This window comes from Porites lutea, chromosome 14, assembly GCF_958299795.1.
Source record: "Porites lutea chromosome 14, jaPorLute2.1, whole genome shotgun sequence".
NCBI lineage: Eukaryota > Metazoa > Cnidaria > Anthozoa > Scleractinia > Poritidae > Porites > Porites lutea.
In genome coordinates this window covers 18,340,434-18,357,933 of record NC_133214.1, presented here as the reverse complement: position 1 = coordinate 18,357,933, position 17,500 = coordinate 18,340,434, and the positions used below count along the sequence as shown (strand labels likewise).

At 41.6% G+C, this 17,500-nt stretch overlaps 1 protein-coding gene across 1 annotated transcript in view; it reads right to left on the bottom strand.

Annotated features, from left to right (window-relative positions):
* LOC140924012 (uncharacterized) overlaps window positions 1–17,500 on the bottom strand; it is a 44,307-nt gene that overhangs the window by 7,996 nt on the left and 18,811 nt on the right. The window contains exons 20-30 of the mRNA XM_073374017.1: window positions 16,776–16,922; window positions 15,849–15,898; window positions 13,925–14,150; window positions 12,507–12,701; window positions 11,564–11,807; window positions 10,734–10,986; window positions 9,705–9,911; window positions 8,452–8,728; window positions 6,170–6,667; window positions 2,520–4,439; window positions 1,018–1,326 (exon numbers count right to left, since the gene is read on the bottom strand). Coding sequence (XP_073230118.1) covers window positions 1,018–1,326; window positions 2,520–4,439; window positions 6,170–6,667; window positions 8,452–8,728; window positions 9,705–9,911; window positions 10,734–10,986; window positions 11,564–11,807; window positions 12,507–12,701; window positions 13,925–14,150; window positions 15,849–15,898; window positions 16,776–16,922 — 4,326 coding nt within the window. The remainder of the gene's footprint in view (window positions 1–1,017; window positions 1,327–2,519; window positions 4,440–6,169; window positions 6,668–8,451; window positions 8,729–9,704; window positions 9,912–10,733; window positions 10,987–11,563; window positions 11,808–12,506; window positions 12,702–13,924; window positions 14,151–15,848; window positions 15,899–16,775; window positions 16,923–17,500) is intronic.

The following is a 17,500-nucleotide window of genomic DNA, read 5'->3' as shown; positions in this document are numbered from 1 at the left end:
ACGAAAAGGTACCCGAGCCATGTTTCCTTTCCCAAGTGCCAACCTAGGTCATTTACATTTTTTTTTCTAACACTTGTAACATGAACAACGGACATTTCTCAAGCAATCTTTTATGCCTGGAATGGCATTTCCTTCCGACTCCCCTCCCTTCTCTTTAGTTTATTTCATGCGTTCCAATTGATGAGAGCTTAACAATGTAAAATTTACTCTGAACCTTGGAAAAGTTGATGTGTCAACATCACCTTCAGAATTCAAAGATTAGCCTTGGCCCTAAGGCAAGCGACGCCCTTTTGTTTCGCAGAGCTTAAAAGCCTTAGATTACCGGTACATTCAGTTACCTTTGTACACCCTAAAATCTACTGACATCCAATTGTTACTAACAATATCGCTGGCTGTAACAGACAGATCATTACAGTATAAGCAAATGATCTACGCAAGAAACATGAGGTCAGTTTGTTTGTTGTTACAAGAGATTAGAACACTGACAAACATTAAGGTATCGCAATTCATAAAAGTCACAGCAAAAATGCGTTTGAAGGAAGGCAGCAAGTTATGACGTTAATAACCTAACCGCACCGCTACCTCATAAAGTTAATCGTTGGGTGTAGCTGAAATCGCTTTCCACCTAAAGCGTTTACAATGCTAGTCCATCTTGCGAATTCTCCAATTTTAACCCATACGTTTCTCCATTCCTGGGATTCCTCGGAATGACCCATCACCCTGTCTTTATTCCTTTGCCTTACTACGACAAGGAATATCAATTATAGCTTGTTAATATGCACTGTGACCTTTCCCAACCTCTCTTATCCCAAAGCATTCCCTTAGAAATAAAATCCTTGCAAAACTCGTTTTCATAACCTGACCCAATCAACGGATAACCTGCTTGATGAAAAAGGCTCGTTGACATTCACAGCTGCGCATCCCTCGATAATTGTCAACTACTATTTCCTGTGAAATGTCCTTTATTCTCACCCATCCCCTCAGTAATCAAACCCTCGCTAAACTCATGATAATAACCTGCTTGATGGGGAGCTGTATTTTGATGTTCGCACTGGTGGCTTCAAGCTTGGTGGGGTTCTACTCGATGTAGCAAGAGTGTATTCTGTCCCTGTAGTTCTGGTCACGGTAGATGGGTATACGGTGGCTGTGCTCTTCTGAGAAGCCGATTTATATGAAGCGGATGTCGTCGAGGAAGACACCGAAGACGGAGAAGGGAACACTGGACTGGACTTAGATTTTGAGGACGACACTGTGAACTCTGATTTTGATGAAGACACAGATGTCACTTTTGAAGATGGAGGAACTTGTGTGAATAGACTCGGTGAGCTAAGCGTTAGGATTGAAAGAGTTCATACCCTCAGTAAAGACGTTCGTAATGATCCTTCCCTTTTACTCATGGATACTACGAATCAAATCGTTCAGTCTGGTAACATTATTAGAAGCTACTTAATATTACTTAAAAAATTTACTTATTTAAGTTATGGACGACCGCTATCTAAGGCCCATCTCGTAAGATATAACCTTAACATATAAAAGCAATGCCTTTGTTTTCCCCCAATCACCATCTCCACCTTAACCATTTCCGCCATCATCATCGTCATCATCATCATCATCATTATCAACATCATTATCATCATCGTCACCAGCATCATCATCGTGATCATCGCCATCATCACCATTATCATCACAGCACTTCGCCAAATATAATTACATAGGTATATTGCTTCAGTCTTGTAGCAAAATTTTAAGATATTAAACCTGCTACAATTTATCCACTGCCATTTATCCACTGCTCATCTTATCTGATCATCAACACTCACCATCGTCACCAACATCATCATCATCGTCTAGAATCTATGAAAATTATCAGGAACATAGAGCCCTCCTCAATCTTGCCAGGCATAACCTTTAACATCATCCGTCCTTGGTTGTTCAAAGTTGGGTACTTCTACCCACCGGCTAAATCACTATTAGGCTAACCAATTGCGTTATCTACTGGGGAGAAGTTTATCCAATGGATAGCGCTATCCACCTTTTGAACAACTATTGCTTGTTCCACGTTTTCATCACCGTTTCCCGACATAGCCTCATTATGTTCTTGGTCCCTCAAAATTCACAACGGGTTGAGGCAAAACTATACGATTCTTGCCACAATCAAAGAATACCACTTATAAGCACAACCAAACCAATAAACTAAAGCTGTAATTTGTGACAAAGCAAGGTTGGTGATATGATCACTTCAGCAATAACCGTCACGCGACTGGGCTAAATTGTCAACACAGAAAATGTTCATCTATATTATCTTCAATTTTCCTGGAATGTAACGGTGGGCTACCCCGGAAGTCCAAAGCAGAAGTCAGAATGTGGAAATTTAAGCAACTAAAAAACTAATTTTCTGTAATACTAGTTGCTTTAGTATTAAGCCCGTCCACAAATTCAAGCGCCTAGAATAATTAACAAGAATGGCATGGGCCTGAATATTGGCAGCGCCAACATTTAACACCATATACTATCCATACCTAGAACTGCTGTACGATGAAGTGCTAGAAGAGCTTGATGTCGACGAAGTTGAAGAAGAGCTACTCACACTCGAGCTCACGGAAGTTGAAGTAGAACTGCTCACACTTGAATATGTGGAATAAACTGTTGTAGTTGGCGTGGACACGGTTGAACTCGATAAGCTGGATGATGTACTGCTTGACACACTTGTGCTGACACTCGTGGATGAAGTTGTCGTAGTGGGTGTGGACACACTGGAACTCGATGAAGTTGAAGTTGAGCTGCTCACACTGGAACTAGATGAAGTTGATGTTGAACTGCTGACACTTGAGTACGTGGAATAAACTGTTGTCGTTGGTGTAGACACACTCGAACTCGATGAGCTGGATGATGTACTGCTTGACACACTTGTGCTGACGCTGGTGGAGGAAGTTGTTGTAGTGGGTGTAGATACACTCGCACTAGACGAAGTTGAGGTTGAACTAATTACACTTGAACTCGACGAAGTTGAAGTTGAGCTAGTCACACTCGAACTCACGGAAGTTGAAGTAGAACTGCTCACACTCGAATACGAAGAATAAACTGTTGTCGTTGGTGTAGACACACTCGAACTGGATGAGCTGGATGATGTACTGCTCGACACACTTGTGCTGACACTCGTGGAAGAAGTTGTCGTAGTGGGTGTGGACACACTGGAAATAGACAAAGTCGAAGTTGAACTACTCACACTGGAACTAGTCGAAGTTGATGTTGAACTGCTCACACTTGAATACGTGGAGTACACTGTTGTGGTCGGTGTGGACACAGTGGAACTCGATGAGCTGGATGACGTACTGCTTGAAACACTTGTACTGACGCTGGTGGACGAAGTTGTCGTTGTTGGTGTTGATACACTTGAACTCGACGAAGTTGAAGTTGAGCTACTCACACTGGAACTAGTCGAAGTTGATGTTGAACTGCTCACACTTGAATACGTGGAGTACACTGTTGTGGTCGGTGTGGAAACACTGGAACTCGATGAGCTGGAAGATGTACTGCTTGAAACACTTGTACTGACGCTGGTGGACGAAGTTGTCGTTGTTGGTGTGGATACACTTGAACTCGACGAAGTTGAAGTTGAGCTACTCACACTGGAACTAGTCGATGTTGAAGTTGAGCTACTCACGCTGGAACTAGTTGATGTTGAAGTTGAGCTACTCGCACTTGAATATGTCGAGTAAACTGTTGTCGTTGGTGTAGACACACTTGAACTCGACAAGCTGGACGATGAACTGCTTGACACACTAGTGCTGACGCTGGTGGAAGAAGTTGTCGTTGCTGGTGTGGATACGCTTGAACTCGACGAAGTTGAAGTTGAGCTACTCACGCTGGAACTAGTTGATGTTGAAGCTGAGCTACTCGCACTTGAATATGTCGAGTAAACTGTTGTCGTTGGTGTAGACACACTTGAACTCGACGAGCTGGACGATCTACTGCTTGACACACTAGTGCTGACGCTCGTGGAAGAAGTTGTCGTTGTTGGTGTGGATACGCTTGAACTCGACGAAGTTGAAGTTGAGCTACTCACGCTGGAACTAGTCGATGTTGAAGTTGAGCTCCTGACACTTGAATATGTCGAGTAAACTGTTGTTGTTGGTGTAGACACACTTGAACTCGACGAGCTGGACGATGTACTACTTGACACACTGGTGCTGACGCTAGTAGACAAAGTTGTTGTTGTGGGTGTGGACACGCTGGAACTTGAGGAAGTTGACGTTGAGCTGGTCACACTGGAACTAGACTGAGTTGACGTTGAGCTACTCACTGTTGTCGATGGGGTTGACACAATTGAACTCGATAAGCTTGAAGAAGTACTACTCGACACACTTGAGCTGACAGATGTGGATGAAGATGTAGTGGGTGTTGACACACTTGAAGTCGATGAAGAACTGGATGAAGAACTGACAAGGAATAATCATTTGTCAAGACCATTGCGGGTACTCTGCTTTGTATATTGAAAAGACTGTTGTAGTACCCTGTACTAGGGTACGTAACGTTTAAAGTGTTTAACGTTAAAAAAACGATTTTTTCAGTGGCTCTGAGTTGCCTTCGTCAAAAATGGACAGTCTTTTGACAATAAATGACTTTTCATTCCTGACACGCCTCCTTTTTGCAATGAAACACAAGTATGAAAAAAAAAAATAGGGTGAAGGGCTTTCACTATACACGTCATTTGTTAAACATCACGTCCCCACTGTTGTACTTCTAATTGGGTACCTTATACTTCCGTACAGCACTTCCCTTGTCTCTACTTATCCTTTCAATTCCTCACGTTTATTTGTATTAGATTTAGACGGACCGCTAAACAACCATATATATGTGTGTCGCATGACTTAATCTCCCGGCGTCCTTGCTACTACTTGACATTGACGTTAGGTCAGGGGTGTGGAGCTGCAAAGTCACTCGACCATCAAACTGACAAAAAGCTATGAGCATTAACAAAAGTAAAATTTCCAATTACAAATTTCATCTTTTTCTTGTAAATCTAGTTTTACATGACTGTAGTCAAAACAATCATACATTTTTGTACATTATAAGGGTACATTGTGCCAATCTGCTTGATGAAGTGCTCGACGTCGATGTTTGCGAGGGTGGCTTTAAGCTTGGTGGGGTTCTACTCGACGTATAAACAGAATATTCTGTCCCAGTAGTTCTGGTCACAGTGGATGGATAAACAGTTGCTGTGCTCTTTTGAGAAACTGATTTATATGAAGTTGTTGTTGTAGACGACGCGGAACTGAAGAAAACACTTACGTTAAAATTTGTTCAAGAAAGGAAAATGATCCTATTTCATGATTACTCAATCACTGTCTAAAGGTAAGTTTATACTTTCATTAGGTAAATTAGACTTGTTAGCATTCGGTAACTACTGTGGACCCACAGCAGTCCCTTTCCACACACATCAACGCCTGTGTCTGCGTGCCCTACAAGGCTCACGACTAAACCTCACCACCCAATGATGTTGTCGTCTGAAATGACTCAGGTTCTTTGAATTGCCTAATTGCTTGTCCACCTTATTTTCAAACGCGCAGCCTCTCTTTACCAAAAAGAGACGCACTCACACATTAGATTTCTGTGCAACGGTTCAACTTCTAGCAACAACTTCCCCTAGCGGCCTAACTCTACATTCCTTGTGTCCGTCAATATGTTTCCTGACTCAAATATCACATTGGTTGCCAATATTTTGTATTGAGGCGGTTCCACTGTGACGTATCTGTCTTATTAACTTTCATCATCATTTAAACAGTGATCAGCGCCAATATTGTCGCCATTAATATTATTACCAAAACCACCTCCACCATCAACCAATATAATCCTCGTTTGAAGGAGCAGCAGAGGTGCTAGAAGCAGCGCTGTGTAACACGAAGCTGCCATGATGTTGATCGTAAACGTTTTTTGGTGCTTATTACACTTGAACAAGCGATTAGCGTCCGATTCATTTCACGGTCTTGCAAACACCTGTACATGACCAACACAACCTGTAACCTGTAAACGTTGAAATGTCATAGTGACGGTAGCAGGCAATTTTAACTACCTGCTTATAAAAGGTAATTTCTGTTTTCGTTGTTGTTCATAGCTAAGCTAATACGAAACTAACCAATATTCCTTCTGCAATTTTAAACTACTTTACCTAGTGGATGACGTTGTTGTCGTGGATGTTGAAACACTCGAGCTAGACGAGGTGGAAGTTGAACTGCTCACACTGGAACTTGACGATACTGAAGTTGAGCTACTCACACTTGAACTCAACGAAGTTGAAGTTGAACTGCTCACACTTGAATACGTCGAGTACACCGTAGTCGTTGGTGTGGAGACACTCGAACTAGACGAGCTGGATGATGTACTGCTTGACACACTTGTACTGACACTACTCGATGAAGTTGTTGTAGTGGGCGTCGACACACTGGAACTCAACGACGTTGAAGTAGAACTGCTCACACTTGAACTTGATGAAGTTGATGTTGAACTGCTCGGACTTGAATATGTCGAGTAAACTGTTGTCGTTGGTGTGGAAACACTTAAACTCGATGAGCTCGATGATGTACTGCTTGACACACTTGTGCTGACGCTCGAGGATGAAGTTGTAGTAGTGGGTGTGGACACACTGGAGGTGCTTGAAATGGACGAGCTAGAAGAGTGCAAAAAGTCATGTTTCTGTAAATATCATTAATGAAAGTATTTATTATAATTAAGAACAAAATCCTCAATCTGAATTGCTATTTTTTAGCCCCAATTTCAGCATTAATAGGAAAGTGTAACGTGAAAGAATGCGAGATATCTAAGGAATTGGACAGCAAGATGTAACCTCCGCGGTAATGCGACAGTTTAAAAGTCACTATTTTTTCTCTTTACGCCTAAGTGAAGAACAGCAAGACACGGGGGACGATCTTTGTCCTTTTGTTGAACAAATCACTGAAACCTTCACCGTTTTTCGGACATTTTGCTTAAGTATTGAGCAACTAAAAAGATAACTTCGTGTCGTCCAATTCATTCCGTAGTCATATTTGTAATGAGACACAAAGGGGAGAGAACGCTTTGAAGAGAGCGAGGCTGAGTGGTTAGCGCATCGCACTCGCAATCCGGCGGTCTTTGGTTCGAGTCGCACTCCTCGGCCACGCTTGTAAATAGGGACCTTAAGAAACGACGACCACGACGGCAGTGAAAACGTCGCTAAAAAATGAATTTGCGTTCTTTCAAACTTAACTGCGTCTATTTGGACCTGCTCAATGTGTCAAATGCAGGCGACTTTTCCTAGAGTTCAATTCTAAAGGATTTTATTCAAGTTCAAAAAGAGGAAGGAAAATTCGTCGTCGTATGTCCACGTGGTAGTCGTGCAGTGGACGTCATAGACATGTACTAAAAAGCGTGTGTGTGTGTGGAAGGGGGGGGGGATCCTGTTATATGTTACGTTATTATATGAAATTAACGCTCCATGAAATTAAGGTATTAGAAATTAACGCGAATTTTGTAAAACACGACTTTCGAATAAAGGAAATTAACGCGAAAGAGAGGGTTACATTTATTATATTACCACATGAGAAATTTCTTCAATTTGATTGGCTAAGAGCAGTGGTTTTACAATTTAATTTGAAATACCTATGAGTGAAAATCACAAACCTTTGCGTGTAGTAGTATAAATAAATTAATTGTAATAAATTGTCTCAAATTACGTATCACAATTTTGAAAAATCACTCGTGGTATTTATGCCAAATATCACTACAAATCATGCTATTACCTATACAAAATGAAGGAAATTTACGCGACGTGTACAAAGAAACAAACCTTGCTGAGACAACAGGAACGAAGATTAAACGTAAAATCCGAAACGGAAACTTTGTTCGTGGTTCTTTACTTAGCCTGCGAAAACATCCGTTTCTCCTTGCTCTTCGCCGCCGGGGACGTTTCGCGAGGCCGTCGCCATCGGCGAAGAGCGAGGAGAAACGGATGTTTTCGCAGGCTATTCTTTACTCAAACGTTAAGCGAAGAAATCTGGCCACTTCAAGTTCATCACAGTTTCACTGTCGCTGGCGAATCTCCACCCTGATAAAATACCCCTCTTTCTTAGGTGTCAAGAACGTCAGAAGTGTATTGAGAATTTGGGGTCAAAAACATGGAAATTGAGGTCGCGGAAATTAACGTTTACAGCAATTAACCCAATTTCTGAAATTCGAGTTAATTTCATGAAGCGTTAACTTCCTATAATATGGTATATTACAATTATTTGTTCTAAATTTTTTGAGTGGAGTTCCAGTAGACTAGGTGGATAAGTTTAGTGGAATTTTCACTATAAACCTTTAACCGTTTTTTTTTATCAAATTGGACTTTGGCTATCACTGTTATGGCTGCAGACCGAAACGACCTCTCACATGCACAGTCCTATGGCTATTATAAATCGATGTCGTTTTACGTACCTGGTGCTACTCGAGCTTGATATACTGCTGGTCGTGGACGACGTGACAACAGTTGTTGTGGCGACACAAGGCCTGCTACATTTCTCTGTTTGATTGACACACTTTTTACCGTCGAAGAACGTACCAAGAGGGCAGGAACATCCTTCAACTCGAGGCCCACGGCAGCACCTTGCACCCAATTTTTGACAATCTTTGGCGGGGCTCTCGCAGGTAGTGGGCAAACTTATGTTGGCTAGGTAACCACCTGTGTTCTGACAAGGTCGACAGCAGGGGAGCTCTGCAGAAGTATGAATTAGCTTATTATTCATTTACATTTTAAACAGGGTTCGTCCTCTTTTAAGTTCTTCAAATTCCAGGACTTTCCATGACTTTTCCATGGCTTTTGTGTTCTAGAGTATTTTTGACCTTAAACAGTTCAACAGACACCAACTCTTGTGTCCACCTAAATGTGTGCCTTTCGCGCTGTTCAATCTGACTCTATAGGGGTAACACAATTACTAGCAAACCAATAGTTTTCATTGTGACCCACAAAGGTAAGAATCCCAACCAGAAGGAGGTCAACGCTTTCTCTGCCGTCGCCGTCCTCGGATCTTAGGGTCCCTGTTCACGATTAGAGGACCAATCCTTCGAAATGGCCTCAACAACAAAACAAGGATTCAAGATGATGTAGCGAGATTTAAGGTAACCTTGAAGAAATGCAATCTGGAACAGAGTAGTTATATGAAGGGAACTTGCGTGAATTTAAATAAAAATTTAGATGATTTCTTTTATTATTAATCTGTAAATTTTTAACTTTTAATGCTGTGCTGATAACGATAATTTTAGTATCACTTGTGTAGCTGTAATCGTCTGTTGTATTGTAACTATTGTTGTTTCCAGTTGTAGAAATTGTGTTAATCGTAACACATGTAATATCGTAAATTATCTTTCTAGTGTATTTGTTAATTAAGGACCACATCAGTCTTTGACTGCGCTATTGTCCTTTCAATAAAATATATATGTATGCATGTATGTATGTATGTATGTATGTAGGTAGGTAGGTAGGTAGGTAGGTAGGTAGGTAGGTAGGTAGGTAGGTAGGTAGGTAGGTAGGTAGGTAGGTAGGTAGGTAGGTAGGTAGGTATGTATGTATGTATCATCACCATTATCGTTGCGATTGATTTAGTAATACTTCACTTGAGTTCACGTCAGGTCTCAACTTCTTCTTCTTCAATCTATTCTATGACGACCACTACACTGTTTATTTAACTCACCACAAAATCCTTCCCTACGCCACGTGATTGAGATGCCGTACTGGTTGCAGGCTCGCACATACGCAGCAACCGCCGAACAAAAGCATGCGCAGTCGCCTCCCTTGTGGCACAGACAAGCTTCGTGCTTACAGGCTTCGAAGTACGGCTCGGGGTCCACTGTGTCGTGACAGACGGTGAAGTTGGCGTTCCTTTTGATTTCGTTACAACCTGGCATTTACAACACGTAAGAATTAAAAGCAGAAATAAAGGGTATTACGAACTCACAACTTGCTAGGAACTGGCTTTCAAAAGCCAGTGGGTAAAACTATAGTCCTGGCCCCAGTTGTTCAAACGTTGGATAGCGCTATCCACCGGATAAATCACTATCCCACGGATAAGTATTAGGGAAACCAATTGCACTATCCGCTGGATAGTGATTTATCCGGTGGATAGCGCTATCCAACGTTTGAACAACTGGGGCTAGGGCCCAGTTGGTCAAAATGTTGACAGCGCTATCCAGCAGATAAATCTCTATCCAGTGGATAGTGCAATTGGTTTCCCTAATACTTATCCGTGGGATAGTGATTTATCCGGTAGAGAGCACTATCCATCTTTTAAACAACCGGGGCCTAGGCCCAGTTGTTCAAATAGGCAATGTTAAGGAAAGAAAAGATTGGAATTAGTTTCATACATACGAGATCGGTTCCGTCGCTTCATTTAACATAGTTACTGTCTCTTTTGTGGTTTAATTTCATCGCTGGTCTAAATTTTATTTTGTAAACTTTCCGAACAGCCCCATATATTTATTATGCACGCAGCAATACCATAGTTTTTATCACAAACAGTTTATTTGACTAGGGTCAAAAGGTTAGGTGCATGCTTAATAAATGTATGGGGCTGTGCAGAAATATTATCTTTTATTCTCCATTAGTTTTGGGTATGGTTATATTTGGTAATGAGTTTGAAACAAAGTAAAATAGAATTACCCAGAGATAAAATTGAATTACCTCGCCATGTGAGATTTCGGTTATTTTTTTTTTTACAACTTACCTTTCTCTGCCCAGCCTTGTCTATCAGGATTATCCGAGCAAGGATCGAGACTCACAGGGTACGGACAATCCTCTTCATCTCGCCAGGCATAACCAAACTCAGTGTCATCCGCGGCGTCCGTGTTCTTGTCCGGCAACGTCAAATCGTCTTGGTCACGTCCATTGAAGTTACCACAAATACCACTTAATTTGTCTTGGCTCTTATACGAGGGATTAGGCGTTACATACACACGAGATCCTTGATCGAAACGCACCTACAATAGGAGAAGTAACAAGTAACAGTTGAACCCCCACTGAGCGGCCACCCTCGGGGTACTGGCAAGCGGACGCGGAGGATGGCCGCTCAATAGAGGTTCTTCTTAAATTAGCATAATCTTAAGCAGAAACATCATTTTATTTTCAAACAAATGGCTAGCGCGCGAAGGGAGCAGCATTACTGGTCCACAATCGGACGTCACCTTGTATCTCGGAATGTATTTGTATCAAAGCGAAACTTAGTGTATCAAGTGCTTGATGGCCGCTTAATAAAGGTGTCAATGGGAAAACTCTCGTTGGAACGGCAAAAAGGTGGCCGCGGCCGCTTGATAGAGCTGGCCGCTTAATAGAGGTTTAATTCCCATTCTTTTGCACAATTATTTCAGAACTTTGATTTCTGGCCGCGAAATAGAGGGTGAAAGGTTGCCATTTAATGGACATTCAACTGTACACAATTCTCATTGCGATTTAATTTCATAAAATGAGAGTTTGCTTCATGGCAGAATAACCATTTTTCTCAGTGAAATGTTGTAAAGCTGCAATCAAAATTATACCTTTACTTTTAGTTCAACTCACCTCAAATTTCACAAAGAAAGGATTATTTGGCTGGTAAATGCGAACTATCAGGAACAGACCAACATGGAAAACCTCAACATTGGGGATCTCCATCTGACACGGCTCGGGATATTCTCCCGGCTTGTAACTCTTGCTGGCACCATTTTGGATAATGGAGAACTCTTTTTGGTACAAATCCAATGATGTCTTCCCGCCCTCCAACTTAATACCAACTCGTTTGCACATCTGTAGTTCAAGCGAATTACTGGATAAAAACGAAAAGGCTTGTTTTAAAAAGGAGATTAAGCAACGAGGAAAACGACAACAACAACTGAACAACGGCAAAAAGCAACAGGTTTAGATTCTCAATGCAGCAACACGCTGTGTGTTGTGCTTATTTTTTCCTTCGGTGCTCGTCCACGACGTGAAACTTTCCAATTTCAAGTTTTGAGGAGTACGTGAACACAGGACAACGATTTTCTAATTCTTTTTTCAACTTACATATAGCCCTTTAGAACTGAAATCCATTAGAAAAATTCAGGATATCAACATTTGGCAAATTGATCGGCACAGAATTAGAGTGGTTAATCGTGAAGCTGCGTGAATACAATCACTTCAAGTGTCCCGCCCAACACCCACCCCAGGAATGGAGGCTGCTCGCTGCCTGAAACTGTAAAATCTGAATCATGCGATACGCTGCATACTTATGACCCTTTTCCAAACCATATGTCAACGATCGCTGTCGTTTTGCGATTTTCAACTCCGATATCAATTTCTAGTTACTGTTTCCAACAACCAGTTACCTGGCAAATGGATAACAAGAATGAAGCTGCATAAAAAAAAGCTTCAAGAACCTGAAATTACACCAACATCATTACACAGCTAACGAACAATGGCTCTCGCAACACCTAGAAACACTCATAGTTTCACCAATTTCTAGATCCACAAAACACAGAAATTTAACCTGCATGGTTCGTTCCTGACCGAGATCTTGACGCCATCTCCTTCCATCATAATAAACTCGCAGCGTTCATGATGAAACACTATCCATCTTCCGTCAAATGTGCGGTACTGATCTTGACCGTACGCAGCGCATTCATACTCTGGGGAAGGCTCGATCATATTGTCAGAAATCCATTCACGGGCACCGTTACATTTCCTGAAATAAAGGACAAATTCGTCACGCAAAAGTCACGCAAACATGAATCAGTTGCCACTCAAAAGTCACATACTTGTCACAACTGACTCGCATTAATGTTACGTTACACATGAATAAAAAATTGGTCAAGAAGCACTGACGCATAATCAGAAATATGACACGAAATAATCAGAAATATGTCATGCTGATGGGAAGCAATGGTCAGGCAGTTGTTATCCCGCATTTACACTTCCTAGCTTAAAATTCGTCCCACTGAAAGCAGTATATCGTACTCTATGAACACTAGTTCTGAAATTTACGTGTCAGAAAGCCCACTGTAATATTTGCAGACAACTATAAGATATTCATTTACGTAAAGGCTATGAGAGATTGAAACAATATCAGCTTCTTTACGTCTAGCGTGAGATTATTTCTATTCCAAATCGTGCCTTCCAGAGAGTTTTTTTTAGATCCTCAAGGTTCCAAAGAAATATCGAGAGTTAATAAGAGGAATGCGACTATCCGTTTTAGTCTTGTAGGTTGTATTGACCCGTGATGAAGCACGGTGGTTAAGCCTGGATTCCAAAGAATCTGGAAAGCTCTGCCACACGATCAAACGCTGTCGGCGTCAGACATATTCAGTAAATCCCAAGCACCACAGACAACTGATCCCATTTAGTTTAGCGATCGCAGTCATGCCAAGTCTGTTTGACTCGATTTTGTTGTATACATATGCAAAGCAACACAGGCCCGGTCGCTAAGCGCTTTTTAGTTCACAATCGCCACCTTAGAAAAGAGAAAGGGACTGGTGCCGAAATGTTTTTCGCAATTGTTTCAATTTGCCGGTGGACTATTGGCCAATTTTTTTCCCTGTCGCTAGTAACAGTCCCAGAAGTCTTTGCGAAAGTTAATTCGGCCCAGTTTTCTTCTCCTTTATTCAGCGCCACGTTAGAAACGAGAAGGAAACTAGGCCGAGTTAACTATTACTATTATTAGGACTGTTACTGGGGACAGGGAAAAAATTGACCAATAGCTGACCGATGCATCCCCAACGGCGATCCCACAAACGATTGCGGGACACATATCGCCTCCAGTCTCCTCGTTTCCGTTTCGATTTGATTTACAAGTTATGTTTTAAAGCAGCGAATGGCAACAAGGCCAATAAGGACCCTGGGATACTATTCTCAAAATATTCACAAAACGCACTTTAGCTAATTCACAATGAAGCAGGCACGATCACATACTTTGAACAGTCCACAGGAGATACATCCCCCTTTTGATAAAACTTGTTGTTGTGTTTACAACCGCACTCGCTCTTCTCCACGCATGTGCCGTTTTCAAGAAGCAGCTTGTTTCCCGGACAGTAACATCCCGGCTTGCAACGCGACGCTCTCGCCGAGTCACTCATCAAGAAGTTCTCACATGTGAGCCCACAGTCTAAATATACTTTACCCTGACTTGCGCACAAGGCTGCAACAAAAACACGAACGATTAATGTCAAAAAAACTCGTCAAGTTCTAGAAAAAAATCATTAAACGATAGTGAAAAGGAACTTCAATCGGCGACAAAATTAATTAACACAAGTAGGCCGTAAACCACCTTTCCCACTTTCTACGAGATACCGTTAAAATAAATTAACAAGGGTGCTCGTTTCCTTTTCCTGATCAACATTGCACCGCTGGTCAATAGAATTAATTTATATTTGCAATCACATAGTTCAGAAATTGCCAGTATCACGTGATGTTACCCCGTTACTGTGATCACATTGCATTTCCCAATTAACAAGGTTATGTATCGGTCAAATCGAAGCTTCAACATGTCCCCCCCGGGCAACCCCCCGGGGCATTTGACTTTTTTGTAAATTATTGTTCCAATTCCCCCCTACCCGGGCCAAAATGCCGTTCAAATGCCCCACACTAGGGTCCATTCAGGTGATCAAATGCCCCCACCCCGGGGACATTTCACAGGCACAAAAATGACAGAAGGACGGCGGAAATGCCTTCAGTTGTCGAACAAAATCTTTATAACTATAACAAAAACTGAGTAACACTGTTAGCCTATTTACTACGAACAAAAGTCTCGTGCAAAGCGGCGGAAATCGCCGCTACAAGGTCACTGAATGCTCAGCTTTTCTTCGTCATGCAACATACAAAGCGTTCTATAAAAAAGATCCCACCTATTGAGATTACTACATCATGACCATTTCACTGACATGCATCATCGCTCACCTTATTAATTACGATACTTGCAGTAGGTCAAAGTAGTTGACCGTTTTATTTTATTTTATTTCATTTTATGTTGTTGTATTGAATCTCCGATATAGGTATTGTATTTCATTGTAAACACAACAACAAAATACATTCATACATTCAAAGCCTGAATCCAATATTAAAAATTTTAAAATTTAAATACTTCAAATACGGCACAAAGCTTGTTTAAGCTCTTTCCTCGTAACCAATTGGCCACAAAGGCACAATCTTTTCCACGAAAATCCTCTAACACCGCGTCCCCCATGATAGCTCGCCACGCCAAATATTTTAAATGAAATCGACGGTGGAGTTCAAATTCCCCACCCCTAAAGCATGGGGATCAAATTCCCCACCCCCTGGAAGACTCTGATAATCAAATTCACGCCTCCCCGGGACGGCAAAGGTGTCAAATGCCCGGGGTATGCCCGGGGGGGCATGTTGAAGCTTCGATTTGACCGATACATTACACGGTTAAGGACGTTACTAAAACGAGGAACGGGAAAATTAAAAATGGGAACAAAACCTAACTTGAACCCTAGCCCTTTCAGCAACTTCCTTTCTTATTCTCTGTTTGGTCCCCATTTTTCATGTTTCCTTTCCCTGTGCTCGTTCCCCATTCCCTTTTCCCCGTTCCCCACTTCCGGTTCTCCATTTCCCCGTCACGTGATCCCTATTCCCTGTTCCCTGTTCCCTGTTCCCTGTTCGCTGTTCCCCCTTCCCCGTTCTCTGTTTCCGTTCCCCGTTCCCCGTTCCACACTTAATAACATCCCACGGTACATACAACACATTTTTCTTCAGTGCCGTAGCCCCTTATCAACTGGCGGCTCTTTAAATACGATTTTGCGTTGTATAACAAAAGCATTTCTTCGCGTCAATATGATAAGCATAAATTCAAGACAATAACACGTTTAATACAAACCATCACAATCCATTGCAGTACATTGCCATTGCCCACCTCCTTTACATTCGCTGAAGACGAAAAACAATAGGTAAGAAATAATAATAGCTTACAGAGCATCTACAGGTTTTCACACATGAGGTGAAAATTATCTTATCTATTCATACTTTTCTGAATGCTTTCGATATTATCACTGTTTCAACCTCGTTTCCAGGTTCCTGTTCTCGGTCCCATGGACGAGGAGAGGAACCTGGGAACGAGGATCACTATTTGAGTTTTGAGTGAATTTATTTTTAGTTTTTCTATATTTTGTATTGTAGCTGTTGCCACTGACGCTCGAACAATTTGTCCTTGTTGATATACTGTTACTTTTGCCCTTGCTTGTCAAAAATCCTAGAGTCACCATTCAAAAGAGAGCGACTGAGAAGTACTTTCCTGTGGTAATGTCTATTATCCTGTTTAACGTACTTCTGAATGCAAATTCGGTGGATAAAATCCTGAAGCGTCACCATTCATATGAAAGCTACTGAGCGGCAATTTCCTGTGGCACTGTTTATTATGCTGTACAAGGTGATTCTAACTTTTGAGTCTGTGGATGAAACCCTGAAGTGTCACCATTTAAATAAACGCTACTGAGCAGTACTTTCCTGTGGTACTGTTCATTAGGCTGCACAATGTAGTTTCACTTTTGCGACTGTGGAGGTGTAATCATTCATTCGAAAAACATACTTTGCAGTACTTTCGTGTGCTTTTGTGTATGATGCCGTACAAGCAAGATCAAAATATTGACTCCGTGGATGAAATCATAAGGTGTAATCATTTACATTAAACATCACCAGGAGCACTTTAGTGCAGTAAGATTTGTTCTGTACTATTTTACAGAATGAAGTTTGTTCTTTCCCCTTTATTTTGGTCCTCTTAGAAATTGACGAATTATTCAACACTTACCATGTGTTGCATTTTTCAATTCTTGTTGATCCAGGTTCATATTCTTTTCCCTCAAAGTAACAAGGGCACTTCGACTTCGGCACACACTTGTCACCTCTCAGCACATAGTTAGGATCTTTGCAGTAGCATGCTTCCACGCAGCCGCGCCTAGGAAAGGGGGAGAAAAGTAAACAAAATTTTAAAAAAATTTCTTAGGCCTTAAAATACTTGCTAGAAGACGAAATACGGGACAACGCAGCATAGACGCTTCCATTTAAATGGAAGCGTGAATCTTGTCTTTACATGTAAGGGACATGAATCTTGTTTTGCTGGAAATTGGCAAAGAATCTCCCTTTTGCTTTGCATGGCTTTCAGCATGTGCGGAGTCGTTCGCATCAATGTCATTCAGGTAGCGACCCTAACGACTTCGTAAAGCTAAAATTCATTTCGGAAAGAAACCTTTGATAGCAGGATAAAGAAGAGCGCGCCATTTCTTAAATCAGCGAGAAAGAAAAACTAATCGACACGTTTGTGCGCTCCTGCGCACAAACGTGTGAACTGTCTTAACGGAATGTCTGTGCTTGTTATGATTGACAAAGCAGTTTATCTCGTTTTTTTCCACGCTTTGCGGTAGGTCGGAAAAATTTGCGCCATTTTTTCAACCCATCGGGAGTACTAAAAGAACCGATCCTGCTTTGCTCCCAAACGTTTCCCGCGCTTGGCCCTATACATGTATTCGCTTTCAA